This window comes from Mustela nivalis (assembly GCF_964662115.1).
Source record: "Mustela nivalis genome assembly, chromosome: 2".
Taxonomy (NCBI): Eukaryota; Metazoa; Chordata; class Mammalia; order Carnivora; family Mustelidae; genus Mustela; species Mustela nivalis.
Window position 1 is genome coordinate 155,029,446 of NC_139021.1, and position 14,813 is coordinate 155,044,258.

General features: G+C 49.4%; 1 protein-coding gene across 1 annotated transcript in view; it reads right to left on the reverse strand.

Annotated features, from left to right (window-relative positions):
- Positions 1-14,813, reverse strand: part of PDLIM1 (PDZ and LIM domain 1) — a 43,277-nt gene that overhangs the window by 2,274 nt on the left and 26,190 nt on the right. The window contains exon 5 of the mRNA XM_082719566.1: positions 5,543-5,694. Within this exon, the coding sequence (XP_082575692.1) occupies positions 5,543-5,694 (152 nt within the window). The remainder of the gene's footprint in view (positions 1-5,542; positions 5,695-14,813) is intronic.

Genomic DNA, 14,813 nt, shown 5'->3' on the forward strand with positions numbered 1-14,813 from the left:
AATCCTGGGGCTGACAAATGAGGGTCCTTATCCTCGCATCCATTTGGAAAATGGGTCCCCCTAACCTTGACTGGTGCTTCTGAACCAAAACTTGAGATGAATCCAAGTAAGGGGCATCTATCATTGGCTCGGATGGTGGACTGTGTATTTTGCCACAATTATGTGGCCCATCCCCTGCCCCGGCCATGCATCTCAGTAGGTCAGTGATTCTCTACTGGGGATGATTCTGTCCCCAGGGGAAGAGTCTGGGTTGTCACAACTGGAGAGCAGTGCTTCTGGCCTCCCCTGGGTAGAGGCCAGGGATGCTGCTAAATGTCCTAAAATGTGCAGAACAGCCCCACCATGCGGACTTCTCTGGCCCCATATGTCTACAGCACCCAAGCTGAGAAACCCTAGTCTTGGTGAAGCATACACCCAGTTGTACCCAAAGGCCACGGACTTTGGGTTTGACACTATGACTTGCTTTGGCCCATGGAATGGGAGCAGACGTGAGCCCCGTTCTGGCAGAAGCATGAGGTGCATATGTGTGGTTTGGTCCTGTCCCCATGGAGCTCCAACCTCTGCCTCAGCAGCCAGGCCCTGAGAATGGCACCTCCCTGTGCTGGGCTCCTGGCAGTGGGAGACTCACAGAGCCAGGCCCAGCCCTGCCACAGCGGGCTGGCCCGTAGCCCTCACGGAAGGCGAACAAAATTGCACTCTGCCTCGCACTGTGGGTGAATGCCGGGGGACAGCCAGCCGGGGAGATGTGGGTGCCTAATGGAGAACAGCAAGAGGGAATATTTAAGAGCAGCCTGTTTTAAAGGCCCTACCATGGGGTGTGGATGGCGTGGTCTCTCAGGGTTCCCCTGTCAGGGCAGGAACCCTCCTGCACTAAGGAACTGATGGACACAGATGTCCAGCCGGCGGCACAGGAGAGGGGCAGATGTTAGGAGGCTTCAGGGTTTCCGCTGTTTTCAGCCAGAAGCTCTATGATTAGGCTCGGGGGAAGGCTTGGTGCCGCCTGGTTAGCTGCCTTTGGTGCTTTGGTCAGCCCAAGTCCAAGTCCCTTTTTGCCTCCCCAAATCTTCCTCCACTCCTTGGTCCCAGTCTCGACTTTGTTCATTATTGCCTTTTTTTTTCTTTTTGCATTAACTGTGATTTTAAAAAACACAGCATTAAAGTGTCATTTTTGTCTTAACTATTGAGGTTTTGGGCGCCCCCTTAAATTCTGTACCCAAGGCAAATGCCTCCCTCCTGTCACCCTAATCCTGGCTCCCTCCTAAGATCTCAGAAGGGCTGGGTGGCCAGCTTCACACCTCTAACATCCCCAAAAGGCTCCCTCCTCATGTGCGGGCTCCTGCTCCTGGAGCCATCTGGGCAGCCCGCCCCAAGAAAGAAGGAAATGTAGCGACTTGGTGGCATCTCTGCCTACCCAGACTACCCAGACAGCTGGGAAGGGAAACCGGCTGCCCTGAGGAACCAGCGAGGCGAGGCTATGGTCTCAGGCGATGGGGCTGTTCTTCACGTAATTCATTTGACCCACAGAAAATTTACCAGAAATGGGTTGCGCTAGCAAGAGGGCAGGAGAGAAGGAAGGAGGAATATGAGAGCTGCACTTGGTAGGAGAATCCACACCCCTTCTCCAAGTAGAGAAGGGACTGGATGAAACTGGGCCAGGGGCAGGGTCATCTAGTTGGCTCAGTCAGTAGAGTTGAGATTGTTGATCTCAACGTCATGAGTTCAAACCCCAGGCTAAGCATAGACAAAAAGGAGAGAGAGAGACAGAAACAGCACAGCATGGGAAGGGGCCGCTGTGTGCAGGACTAAGCAGGCACAGTGTCCAGCCCTGCAGCGCCACCTGCTGGCCCCATTTTCTCCTCTCACTTACAGCCAACACCACACACGCAAGAAATGTCATTCTGCCCTTCTCAACAAGCCTACAGTAAAAACATTAGCTCCCTTTAGACTCTGGGAAGCTATAAACATTTTCAATTTTCTCTCTTTCTAGTGAAACTTGTATATCAGAGCTTTCTGGGGGAACAAGTGAAAATGGGTTCAGGAAAGCACAGCTATTTTTCTACCCACTTTACTGCTCAACAACCTTCCAGGGCTCTGCATTACTAAAAGAACCAAATTCATGGTCCTTAAGCACCTGGTGGTCCTCCGTGATCTGACTCCAGACCCCATGGGGATTCTCCTGCAACCCTGGACACCCTGATACTTCCTGGGCAAGTCTCCAGCTTTCTCACCTCAGAGCCCCCAGCACCCACTGTGTTTTCTCAGTCCTTGATGCCTCCTTCCAAGTCTCCTCTCCAATTCCCCTTAAATGGCCAGATGGATGATAAACAAGATGCGCTATAGACACACTGTACAACACTCAGCCTTAAAAAGGAAAGAGATGCTGACACCTGCCGCAATATGGATGAACCCTTACGCTCAGTGAAACAAGCCAGTCACAAAAGACACACGCTATATGATTCCCCTGCCAGGAAGTGCTTGCAGCAGTCACATTCATGGAAACAGAAAGCAGATTGGTGGCTTCCACGGGCTGGGGGAGGAGGCTTCGAGGAGCTAGCGATGAATGGGTACAGAGCTGCAGTTCTGCAAGACAGAGTTCTATGGGTGGGCGGTGCTCACCGGTGCACAATGGTATGGCTATGGCTGATGCCTCCAAACTGAGCACTTAAATATGGTTAAGACAGGAAATCTCATGTTAGCTATAGCTCACCATAATTTAAAAATTAAAAATAAAAAGCCTCCTTGTTTCCTGCAAATTTGGAATTTGATCCAGAGCAAGATGAATTTTGAGAAATCCAGGACCCTTTCTCCTAGTCCTGAGGCTGAATTTCATCCCAAAGGAGAAGATCCACATTGAATCTTTAGGAGTTTATCACCAAACCTGGCTGCAGCCAAGCCTCGCAGGTGGGGCCTCACTGAGGGTGGGCCTGGTACTTTCTGTGCATCGTTTCCCCTGATGCTTTAAACCATCTGTGAAGGGCACCTGCGTGGCTCAGTTGGTTAAGGGTCTGCCTTCGACTCAGTCATGATCCCAGAGTCCTGGGATCAAGCCCTGCGTCGGGCTCCCTCGTCAGCGGCTAGTCCACTTCTCCTTCTCCATTGCCCCTGCCCCTGCTTGTTCTTGCACTTTCTCTCTCACAAATAAATAACATCTTAAAAACAAAACAACAAAAAAACAGCCATCTGTGAAGTAGCCATTATTAGCCTCCCTGGACATGTGCAGAAACTAGGGCTCAGAGAGATGGGCAACCCGCCTGCGGTCTCCGGGGAGGTCACAGGCAGATCCTGGATGCCAGTGCTGCAAGGGCCGGGCTGCTTTATGAACCCGAGGCTTCCCCAAATGACAGTCGCCCTCACTGAGTGCTTTCCTACGTACCAGACATTGCTCTGAGCTTTAACCATTTCATCTCAAATGAAAACAGGGATTTGAGCTCCTTCCCCCAAGAGTCTTCTGCACACAGTAGATGTATGGACTGGAATTCATGCAGTTTCATTCCATGAGAATTTTACTATAGCTACATATTAAGAGATAATGGGAGAGATTATAAAGATCTGTTATCTCCCTTCCTTTTTTTTTTTTTTTTTAGATTTTATTTATTTATTTGACAGACAGTGATCACAAGCAGGCAGAGAGGCAGGCAGAGAGAGAGGAGGAAGCAGGCTCCCTGCTGAGCAGAGAGCCTGATGTGGGGCTCGATCCCAGGACCCTGAGACCATGACCTGAGTTGAAAGCAGAGGCTTAACCCACTGAGCCACCCAGGTACCCCTCCCTTCTTTTTAGCAAAATTTTTATTTTCTTTGGGGCAAGAAGATATTCATCCCAGGGAGGAAAGAATTCTCAGACTCTCCTACAACTGGATGTGGGCATATGCCTAAATTCTGGTCAAATTAAATGGAATGCTAGTGTGTGACTTCTGGTAGAGAAAAAGCTGGCTTATCTGAATAGAGTAGTCCCCATTCAGCCCTTTTTCCTTCCTGGTGCTTGGAGATGGTTGTGATGGCTAGAGCACCAACTGCCAACTAGAGCCATGAGGTAACCTTGAGAATAGAAGCCACGGGCTTGGTAGATGGAGCACAAGATAGAAGGACTTTGGATCTTGATGAGCATGGAATGGCCACCTCAGTGAGTCTGGGCTTTAGGTCCTTCTCTGTAACATGAGGGCATTTGACTAGATGAGTTCTGCAATATCTATGTCCTAGTTTGGGACAGAATGGATTGACTTTTCTCCTCTCTTAGTTGAAGGGTTTTGCACCCACTTACTCAGAGTAGAGTAAGTTGTGGTTTCTCACAGGTTTTGATAAAACGGTCATTCTCTAGGGCTGATCCCCAAATCACTTGTCAGTTGGCCCTAATACCGGAACTTCATGCAGCATATGACTCATTCCTTCCAAAATGCACAGGTACAACAAGCAAAGAGGGAAACGGCTGGTAGAACCATATCCTTTTAGCATAAAAGAACTTTTCCCGTAACTTCCTGTGCTTGTAAACTGCCAATTTCTCTACGAAGCCTGGGTCTGGGTTCTGTCAGGAGGGAACTCTCAGCTCAGGAAGAACTCCCAGGAAGCCCAACCTGGAGCTGGGGACCTGGGGGAGGGTAGTTACTCTTGCAGAGGGTCCTCTGCTGTGGCCCTCCATGGTGGTCCCAAGCAAGCAACTCGCTCCCTCCCTCGGTGCAGGTGAAACAGGCTTCATGGTCTGCATCGCCAGCTCTCTCTTCACAGGAGGGCACTTCAGGGAAAGGAGGAAAGAACAAGGGAAGGCAGGCCTTCGGTGAAACCCTGTGCCTTGAGGAAGGCCACAGAGCCGAGGATGGGGTGCCGTCCACAATGTAGAGCCCCACGGTGGTCCCTGGGTGCCTCAGGCCTCAGAGCTCACACCTTGGACAAGTTGAGGCCGGTTTCGTGCCTCTCAGTACGGTTTGTAAACAAAATCACAGGCGTGAAGCACCTCCTGTAGCCGCACATAGTGTGGGGTGCTTCTGCCGTGCAGGACACCAGATCCTCACACTGAGCTTAGAAAATAGGATTTTGACCCCCGACAGAGCCCAGAAAGGTCACTCGGGGAGAATGTGGCCAAACTGGGGTTTCACCGGCTCTCCGGAGTCCATCTACCCGAGAGCAAGAACAAACGCACTGCCCTGCAGTGTGCCCTTCTCTGTGTTGTTGATTCCTTTTCCTTCTGCTTGTCCCGGCCCGTGACCTTCACCCAGTCACACACACAGCCACCACAGAAGCATGGGATGTGGGCTCACGCCGAACAAATGGCCAAGGGATAAACAGGGGACAAACAGAATCCCACAAGAGTCAAGCTCACCCTGACGCCTGCAGCCTAAAGCCCATGTGACAGGAAACAGCTGGGCAGGTGTGGCTGGGAGCTCGCTCATCCTCTGTCTCTGAGCTTTCAGTGGTTTCGAAGCCCGGCTTCCCACTGCTTCTTCCGCCCGCTCAGGGCTATACTCACCTTTGTTTCAGCCACGACCGACCCCGACCCAGACCCTGCGACCCAAGAGCCTCCGACCGCACGCCGCCTCGCAGGGTAGATTACCTTTCTCCTCAGACTCTAGGATTTCCTGCAAAACCAGGAATGAAGTGGACTGCTTGGGGGGCTCATTTAGCTCCTGTTTCTCTTGAAGCATCTTGTAAACTTCAGATTCTTTGTCGATGACGAGTCCGCTTGGAAGCTGAGAATGGTCTAAGCTGTAAAGAATGTTTGGAAATTCATCAGGACACGTCAGAAGTTAGGAGGCAAAAAAAAAAAAAAAATTCACCAGGCACCCCCTTCCAAGTGAAGACACCCCTGAATCAGGGGGTGGCTAGGAACGACCCTGCTGGTCGGAGCCCACTCTGAAGTCAGCCGTGAGCCTCCAGCCGGGGTTACGAGGCGCAGTTGTCGGGGCTGGCTGCTACTTCAATGCAGGAAGAGGCTATTTCCCAAACAGTTTCAGTAATGTGATTACTTTTTGGCCTAATCCCATGGAATGGGAATGCTGTGCTTCTTCCTTAATTACATAAACAATATTATGTCAAAAGACAATTTAGAAGAGGAGAGATGTTGACCACAACCTGACCACTAAAGGCTCAGCTGGGTCCCCTCGGGACGGGCCGCACGCACACTTCTCATGGGGCGAAAAGCAGCGCTCTTCCTTCCTGACGCTATCGACGTCTTTCCAAGTGGTATCAGCGAGGGTCTGTCTCCAGAACCTCTCGCAGCCCCCAGGGCCAAATGCCCTGGGCTTCTCAATGACCAGTCGGATGGCCAGCTCTGCCTTGCCCAGATCACAGCGCTGGGGGTGAGGGGGAAAGCCCCAAGCACCGTGGAGATGGTAACGCACCATCGGAGGCAAAGGGGACGTTGAGACCTGAGCTCAGTCCCCAAGGATGGGAAAAGACAGGACAGGCTGAGCTGCGGCCGTGTTCCACCAGGGCCCATTTTCCAGGCTTTTCCAGGAGCCTCTGCTGCCTGGTCTGGGAAGGGGTAAAATGGAAGGAGACTCCAGTCAGTTCTGTTTGCAAGGTCTGTCCTGCACCCCCTTTTCAGCACCACCCCTCCCCCGACCATGTGTCCAGGCCGCCCCGGCTGACCCACACAACGGGCCACCTTTGTCGTTTTGTCCCTGTGCTGCCGTTTGCAAGCCCAGGACAGTCTCATTTCCAAACAGAGGCCACAGTGACCTACTAAATACAAGAATCACACAGTGTTGTGACATGGCTCCAAGTGTTCTCATAGGACTTCAGCCAAATATTTACAGTTTTAATAACAAAATACTAGTTTAATCAAGTTCATCTCCTTTGGAGTAAATATTCATGACAAAACATAGAAAGGCCCCGAAGAACGCAGCTCTGCCTCCCTTTCCAAACACATGGCTGGCCAGCCTCTGCTCACGAGGCTCTTGTCACACCGGCCTCCGTGCTGCTTCCAGAATGCAGCAGCCTCAGAATCTCTGCACTTTCTGTTCCCAGTGCCTGGAAGGATCTCTCTCCAGATTGCCCCATGGGGGCTGCACTCCCATCACCCCTTCCTCTCCATTTCTGCTCAGATGTCCCTCCTCAGAGAGGCCCCACAGGCCCTATTGGGTCTCACCCTCATCCCATGGACTCTATGTCCATCTGTCTGTTTCCTCACTGTCCCTCTCCCCCTAAACAATGAGCCCCTGGAGGACAAAGTCTTGGTCTGTCTTATTCACCAGTACATTCCCAGAGCCTGGTACAGGGTCTGGGCTCAGCAGGAATGACGGGGGTGAAAGGAAATTGCCAAAGAGATCAATTTGTGACATGCTCTCCCAGCTCCTATGGGGTCATAGGGGACCCTAGAAGGCAGCAGGACCTCCCAGGGGTGTGCCAGGGAAACGGCAGCTCAGCCTCCCAGGCCCAGAGCCCCCCAGGTTCTCAGTCTCTGGTGCTTTTCAGCTCTGACAAATCAAGCTGCTGTAAACGTTTATGAACAGGTGTTTGTGCAACCATGAATTTTTATCTCTTTGGGATAAATGCCCAGGTACTTACTTACATGTTTAAATTTATGAAAACTGCAAAACTGTTCTGCAGTATGTACCATTTTACATTCCTCCCCACGGTGTGTGAATAATCAAGTTTTTCCATATCCTTTCTAGCACTTGGTGCCGTCACTATTTTTTACTTGCGCCATTCTCATAGAGGTAATATCGTATGGTGGTTTTGATTTGCACTTCCCTCGTGGGTGAAGATGGCAAACATCTTTCCATGTGCTTCTTTGCCATCAGCATCTCCTCTAGTCCTTCTCTGGAGATCCGGTTTCAGATCCGCCAGCTTCTCAGCCTCCGCTGCTTTTCCAGAAGCTGCCACACTGCAGGGCAGAGGAACGGTACACCTGACGGGACCACAGCACAAACGTCAGATGCCGGCGCACTGTCCCCGCGCAGAGGGATGGGTTTGTGCACAAGCGCGGCGTCCTCTGTGGGTAACAGAGCTCTGGGCCACCCAGCCCGCTGGGCCACCCAGCCCGCTGGGCCGCCTTCCGGGTCTAAGGGCGCAGGCAGTGGCTCCCGGCAAGTGTGAGCGCTCTGTCTGCAGGGCTGAAGCCACTACTCCAAGTGCCAGTGAAGTGTGCCAGGGACATTTCCTCACTCACCGCCCACCCACCCACCCACCCACGTGTCATCTGTTCCCCTTCCCTTTTAAAAAGAAAACAGGTATAGCGGGGTAATAGCAGTCATAGTGGGGGATTCTCCCCGGGTTACCTCTCCCTCTCCTACTCCTCCTCTCTCATTTCCGGTCAGCCTCCTGGGGCACTTGGGGTACTGACTCCCCCACTGGAAGCAGAGTCAGCCATGTGGATGAAAGCTCCAAGAGTGAAAACGCTTTGCTGCTGCCAGGGAAGGTCAAGATGGACGCGGAGAGACTTCTCCACAGGTCACTCATGCTGGCTGCCTGGGGGCAGGGGAAGCCGGCCACCAGCCCTGTCCATGGCTGCTGGCTGGTCCCTGCCTTTGTCTCCTTCTCCGCACTGCCCCCCACAGGAGCCTGGGGGAGCCTCCCATCCCCCAGACAGATGGGGCCCCTTGAGGAGTGGTCTTCCTCAAGGGCTATTTCTTCCCCTTGGCTCACCTGTTCAGCCCTGCTGAGTTGTATACCTGACTCTCTGTGAGTCTTGAGTTCTGAGCTTGCCCTATGTAAATACATTACATTATTTCTGACAAATCTTTTTTCTTATTACACTCAGAACTATTTTAAAATCAAGATCAGACCATGGAATGTTCTTGGTAGAATTCTTCCCCTTCTTTGGTATATGTTGTTATGTCTGGCGGCCACCAAGGGAACGCTAAAAATGACAAAGCTCAAACCACAAGGTCATCACATACTCTTCCACATACTCTTGTAAAGTATTTCTGTGATAAAAAAAAAAAAAAAAAAAGGAAAACAATTTACTATTCGTTGGGTCCATGGTCAAAGGAACAAGACTGATATAAAGCGAAGGTCAAGCAAAGCTTTATTTCGTGCCAAGCATCAAGAATCAAACCAACCGGCCAGGGCCGCCTCTTGCAAAGAGGCAACCGCTCCCAGCCTCACAGACTAACTTTTATAGAGCAAAGGCCATGTGGTTGAGCCTGGCCACACACAGGTGGCCAATCAAATTACAATTCACCCTATAGCAGTTATTTGAACTAGCCTATCACTCTGGTCAGAATTGGCGCCCAAAAGGCAGGGCCCACGTACTTGGGTGGTTAGGGAGGTGCTTTCCTGACTGGATGTCTCCACCTGGCTTGACTGATCCTTGTATTCTGGTCTCTGTTACCTCCTCCTGACCTGACACATCCTGGTATATGGGCTCTGTTATCAGGGGCTGGTCATATTTTTCTGGTTTCCCAGACTTGTTCTAAGTAAGTTCCTCTGGGGGGGCAGGGTCAATCTAAGTTTACTGCATAAACAACAAAATGGCTCGCTCTGGCTAAGCAGGCCCTTACACTATTTATTCTCAAATAATGATTACATTGTTCTCCCACTTGACAACTTGTAAAACCCATTCAATATTCATTCCTTATTTCAAGGATTGATACATCTAATTCAAAAACAGTATCATCAGCAAAGAATAAAAAAGATAAACCAAAAACTCTTAACTATAGAGAGAACAAACTGATGGTTACCAGAGGGAGGTGGGGCAGGGGGGGACCAGGGTGGCGGGGGTTGTGAGAGGATGGGGGAAACAGGTGATGGAAATGAAGAAGACACTTAACTATCCTGGAATTTAAAAAAATCAATACCTTATTTAAAAAAAAAAACAAAAATAATATCCTGAGTATGTTAAAAAAGTAATTCTAGGACAAAAATGTTGCATAAGAAATGGTGGGGGGAAAAAAGAAGCAAAAAAAAAAAAAGCATTCTCATTTTTCATTTATAGTAACTACGGAATAAAGAATTCTATAGTGATAAGGTTTCAAAAATACAATGGACATGACTGAGTCACCAGGGAAAAAAGTAGGGAGGGGGTACTGAAAGTTACCACATTCTTCTGAACCCAGTCTTTACCATTTAGTAACAAAATACAAGTTTTTAATCAAATTCAACTCCTTAAAAAAAAAAAAAAAAACAATTCCTGTGGGCTATCTAGACTTTATATTCTTTGTTTCCTAGTTCTTAATTGTCTCGGAGTCACACTTGGTGCTGAAATGTTTCCTGTTTTGTTAACATCTTACTTAAATGTTCCATATTTTCTCCCTCTCTTATAGGCCCAGGCCCCAGGGCCTGCCGCCCCCACCCACCACCCACCTCCCCACCGGCCTGGTGAGAGCCAGGTGTTCAAGGATGTCAGTGGGTCCTTGGAATGAGAAGAAATTTCCAGTCAGTTTGTCTCACAGAGCAAGATTCCAGAGGCTGAGCCTGCTTTTCCCCCCCCAGGACTGTTCCAGCCAAAAGAGCAGCTGAGGTGAAGGTCGGATCAAAAAGGACAGAGAACAGCAGACTCCTGACTCTGGGCCAAGAATCAACACAGCAGCCCTGGAATAAAAGTCTATTCCACCGAAATAAGGAGGTGGCTAGAGCGGGGACATAAGGGGGTCTTCAATTTTTTTTTTTTTTAAACTTGAGCCAGCACCTGTGTGGCAACCTGATAATCCGTATACAGAGCCCAACAAAAACAAGGAGGCCGCAAGAAAAAGTCCCCACTGCTGATACAACCTTAATGGCATGTCTTCCCACATAGTGTGTCAACTTTGGTTCCTCCCTAAAACTGCCTGTTTTGGGACAAAGTCTGGGACCAAAAAAGGCAGTACTTGAATTATAAGAAGCATCCAGGCAGGCGGAAGATATTCTCTTCACAAAAATCTTTCTCCCAGGGGCGCCTGGGGGGCTCAGTCAGTTAGGTGCCTGCCTTCAGCTCAGGTCATGATCCCAAGTTCCTGAGATCGAGCCCCGTGATGGGCTCCCTGCTCATCAGGGAGTCTGTTTATCCTGCTCCCTCTGCCCCTCCACCAGCTCATGCTTGTGCAGGCTCTCTCCCTCTGTCAAATAATTAAAATCTTTAAAAAAAAAACTCAGGGCACCTGGATGGCTCAGTCACTTAAGCAACTGCCTTCGGCTTAGGTCATGATCCCAGGGTCCTGGGATAGAGCCAGCATTGGGCTCCCTGCTCAGTGGGGAGTTTGCTTCTCCCTCTCCCTCTGCCCTTCACCCTGCTTGCGCATGCTCTCTAGCAAATAAGTAAAATCTTTTTAAAAAATTTTTAAAAATTAAAAATTAGGGGGGGGGGAATAAAAAAGAAGATGAAGTAGCCATATTTCTTCCTATTCCACCCACTAAGTGTAACTAAAATCCCTGGACATCACATATCCAAGGACCATGAGACTGGGGAGGAAGCAGGAGGCACACCAGAGAGGGGAACTGGGGCTCGAGGAAGAACGCTGTGGTGAGTTCCCTGAGTTTTCTTCTGGCCTCACAGATCCCAGACGAGTTGCTGAGGCGGCAACGACCCAGAAGGGCAGGGAGTACAGACAAAAGCCCCGAGGATCTGCTCCCTCTCCCACCAAAGCACCGAGCAAGGGGAGCCAGCCTGACACAGCACTGGGAAGCAAGAACGTTTTTCCTGCCTGCAAATGCCAAAAGAAAAGACTTCCCGGCGTGAAGTCCAGCCTTCTGCCTTCACCAGGCTGTGACGAGGCACCAAGAGGACACTGCGGGGTAGCATCACAGAAGGCCCAGTTGGAAGCCCAAGTCTCAGCTTGGGACAAAAAAAGCCTGGTGGGAAGTGAGGTCCCTGACCACCACTCAGCCATAACAAGGCCATCACTCTCCTCCAGTGGTGGCAGTGGAGGCCATGTGGGTAGGCAGACCTCTTACTCCTGTCCAGCAATCAGGAGCAGCCGCAGGTGTCTCAGAGCCAGAGCAGGGAAACCGGACTCTACTCCTACCTTTGGGAAGACTACTCTTCAAGGGGGCCCATCTCCTGCCTGGGGGATGGGAGGCGCCCCGAGGCCCCTGTGAAGGGCAGGGCGGGTAAGGAGACAAAGGCAGGGACCAGCCAGCAGCCATGGACAGGGCTGGTGGCCGGCTTCCCCTGCCCCCAGGCAGCCAGCACGAGTGACCTGTGGAGAAGTCTCTCCGCGTCCATCTTGACCTTCCCTGGCAGCAGCAAAGCGTTTTCACTCTTGGAGCTTTCATCGACACGGCTGACTCGGCTTCCAGCGGGGACCCCAAGTACTCCAAGTGCCCCAGGAGGCTGACCAGGAATGAGAGAGGAGGAGTAGGAGAGGGAGAGGTAACCCGGGGAGAATCCCCCACTATGACTGCTATTACCCCGCTATACCTGTTTTCTTTTTAAAAGGGAAGGGGAACAGATGACACGTGGGTGGGTGGGTGGGTGGGCGGTGAGTGAGGAAATGTCCCTGGCACACTTCACTGGCACTTGGAGTAGTGGCTTCAGCCCTGCAGACAGAGCGCTCACACTTGCCGGGAGCCACTGCCTGCGCCCTTAGACCTGGAAGGCGGCCCAGCGGGCTGGGTGGCCCAGAGCTCTGTTACCCACAGAGGACGCCGCGCTTGTGCACAAACCCATCCCTCTGCGCGGGGACAGTGCGCCAGCATCTGACGTTTGTGCTGTGGTCCCGTCAGGTGTACCGTTCCTCTGCCCTGCAATGTGGCAGCTTCTGGAAAAGCAGCGGAGGCTGAGAAGCTGGCGGATCTGAAACCGGATCTCCAGAGAAGGACTAGAGGAGATGCTGATGGCAAAGAAGCACATGGAAAGATGTTTGCCATCTTCACCCACGAGGGAAGTGCAAATCAAAACCACCATACGATATTACCTCTATGAGAATGGCGCAAGTAAAAAATAGTGACGGCACCAAGTGCTAGAAAGGATATGGAAAAACTTGATTATTCACACACCGTGGGGAGGAATGTAAAATGGTACATACTGCAGAACAGTTTTGCAGTTTCACAAATTTAAACGTATAACTAAGTACCTGGGCATTTAACCCAAAGAGATAAAAATTTATGGTTGCACAAACACCTGTTCATAAACGTCTATAGCAGCTTGATTTGTAAGAGCTGTAAACAAGAAACAACCCAGATGGGCTTCAATGGGTGAATGGCTAAACAAACTGTACCATCCACACCACGGAATAAAGGCAAATCAGGAAAGAACAACTAGGCAGAAGATCAATAAGGAAACACAGGTACTGAACCACATGCAGACCAATTGAACCCAACAGACATACAGAACACTACACCCAACAACTGGAGATACACATTCTTCTCAAGTGCACAGGGGATATTCTCCAAGAACACTACACCCAACAACTGGAGATACACATTCTTCTCAAGTGCACAGGGGATATTCTCCAAGACACATCATGTTGGGCCACAAAATAATCTTAAATTTAGGAAGACTGCAATCACTAAGTATCTTTTCTGACACTAATGGAATGAAGTTCTCAACAGCAGAAGGAAAACTGGAAAATTAAAAAAAAAAATTGGAACTTAAACAATACACTCCTGAACAACCAATGGGACAAAGAAAAAAATCACAAGAGAAATTAGAAAATATTTTGGGACAAATAAAAATAAAATAACAACATACTAAAATTTACAGGATGTGGCAAAAGCTAAGAGGGGACTTCGTAGCAGTAAACACCTCATTAAAAAAGAAGCGAAATCTCACAAGTAAGCAAACTTTACATCTCAAGGGACAAGAAAAAGAAGAAGTAAACCCAAAGTTGGCAAAAGGAAGAAAATAATAAAGGTTAGAGCAGAATCAAACAAAACAGAGAAGAGAAAAACAACAGAAAACCATCATCAAAATTACTGAGTGTGCTGTTTTTAAAAAGATCAACAAAACTGACAAACTTTTAGCTAGACTCAGAAAAAGGGAAGGTCCAAATCATAAAAAACAGAAATGAAAGAAGAGACATTACAGTGGATCTGACAGAAAGAAAAAGTGTCAAAAGAGATTATTATGAACAATATGCACAAACTGGATAACCAAGAAGAAACAGATAAATTCCTAGAAACATCCAACCTACCAAAATGAAATCATGAAAGGAAAAAATCTGAGCAGACCTATAATAAATGACAAGATAGACTCAGTAATCAAGTCCCCCACAACAAAAAACCCAGGACCAGATGGCTTCATTGGAGAATTCCACCAAACAATGAAAGCAGATTTGACACCAGGGCACCTGCGTGGCTCAGTTGTTTGGGAGTCTGACTCTTGATTTCCACTCAGTCATGATCTCAAGGTTGTGGAATTGAGCCCCGTGTAGGGTTCCACATGCTGCAGGATACACTGTTGGTGGGAACGTAAAATAGCACAGCATTACAGAAAACGCTAGAACATTCTTCAAAAGATAAAAAATAAAATTACTATATGATCCAACAATCCCATTTTGGGGTATCTAGCCACAAGAATTAAAATCAGGATCTCGGGGCGCCTGGGTGGCTCAGTGGGTTAAAGCCTCTGCCTTCGGCTCAGGTCATGATCCCAGGGTCCTGGGATCAGGCCCCGCATCGCATCGGGCTCTCTGCTTGGCAGGAAGCCTGCTTCCCTTCCTCTCTCTCTGTCTGCCTCTCTGCCTACTTGTGATCTCTGTCAAATTAATTTAAAAAAATAATAAAAATCTTTTAAAAAAATCAGGACCTCAAAAATATATCTGCACACTCATGTTCACTGTAACATTAGTCACAATCGCTGAGGGGTCGGAGCAGTCTGAACATCTGCTGACAGATGAATGGATAAAGCGAATGTGGTACTAGAAGATGGAGGATTGATGAGTCTTAAAAAAAAAAATCTTGTCACATGCTGTAACATGGATGAACCTTGATGACATTATGCTAAGTGGAATAAACCAGTCACA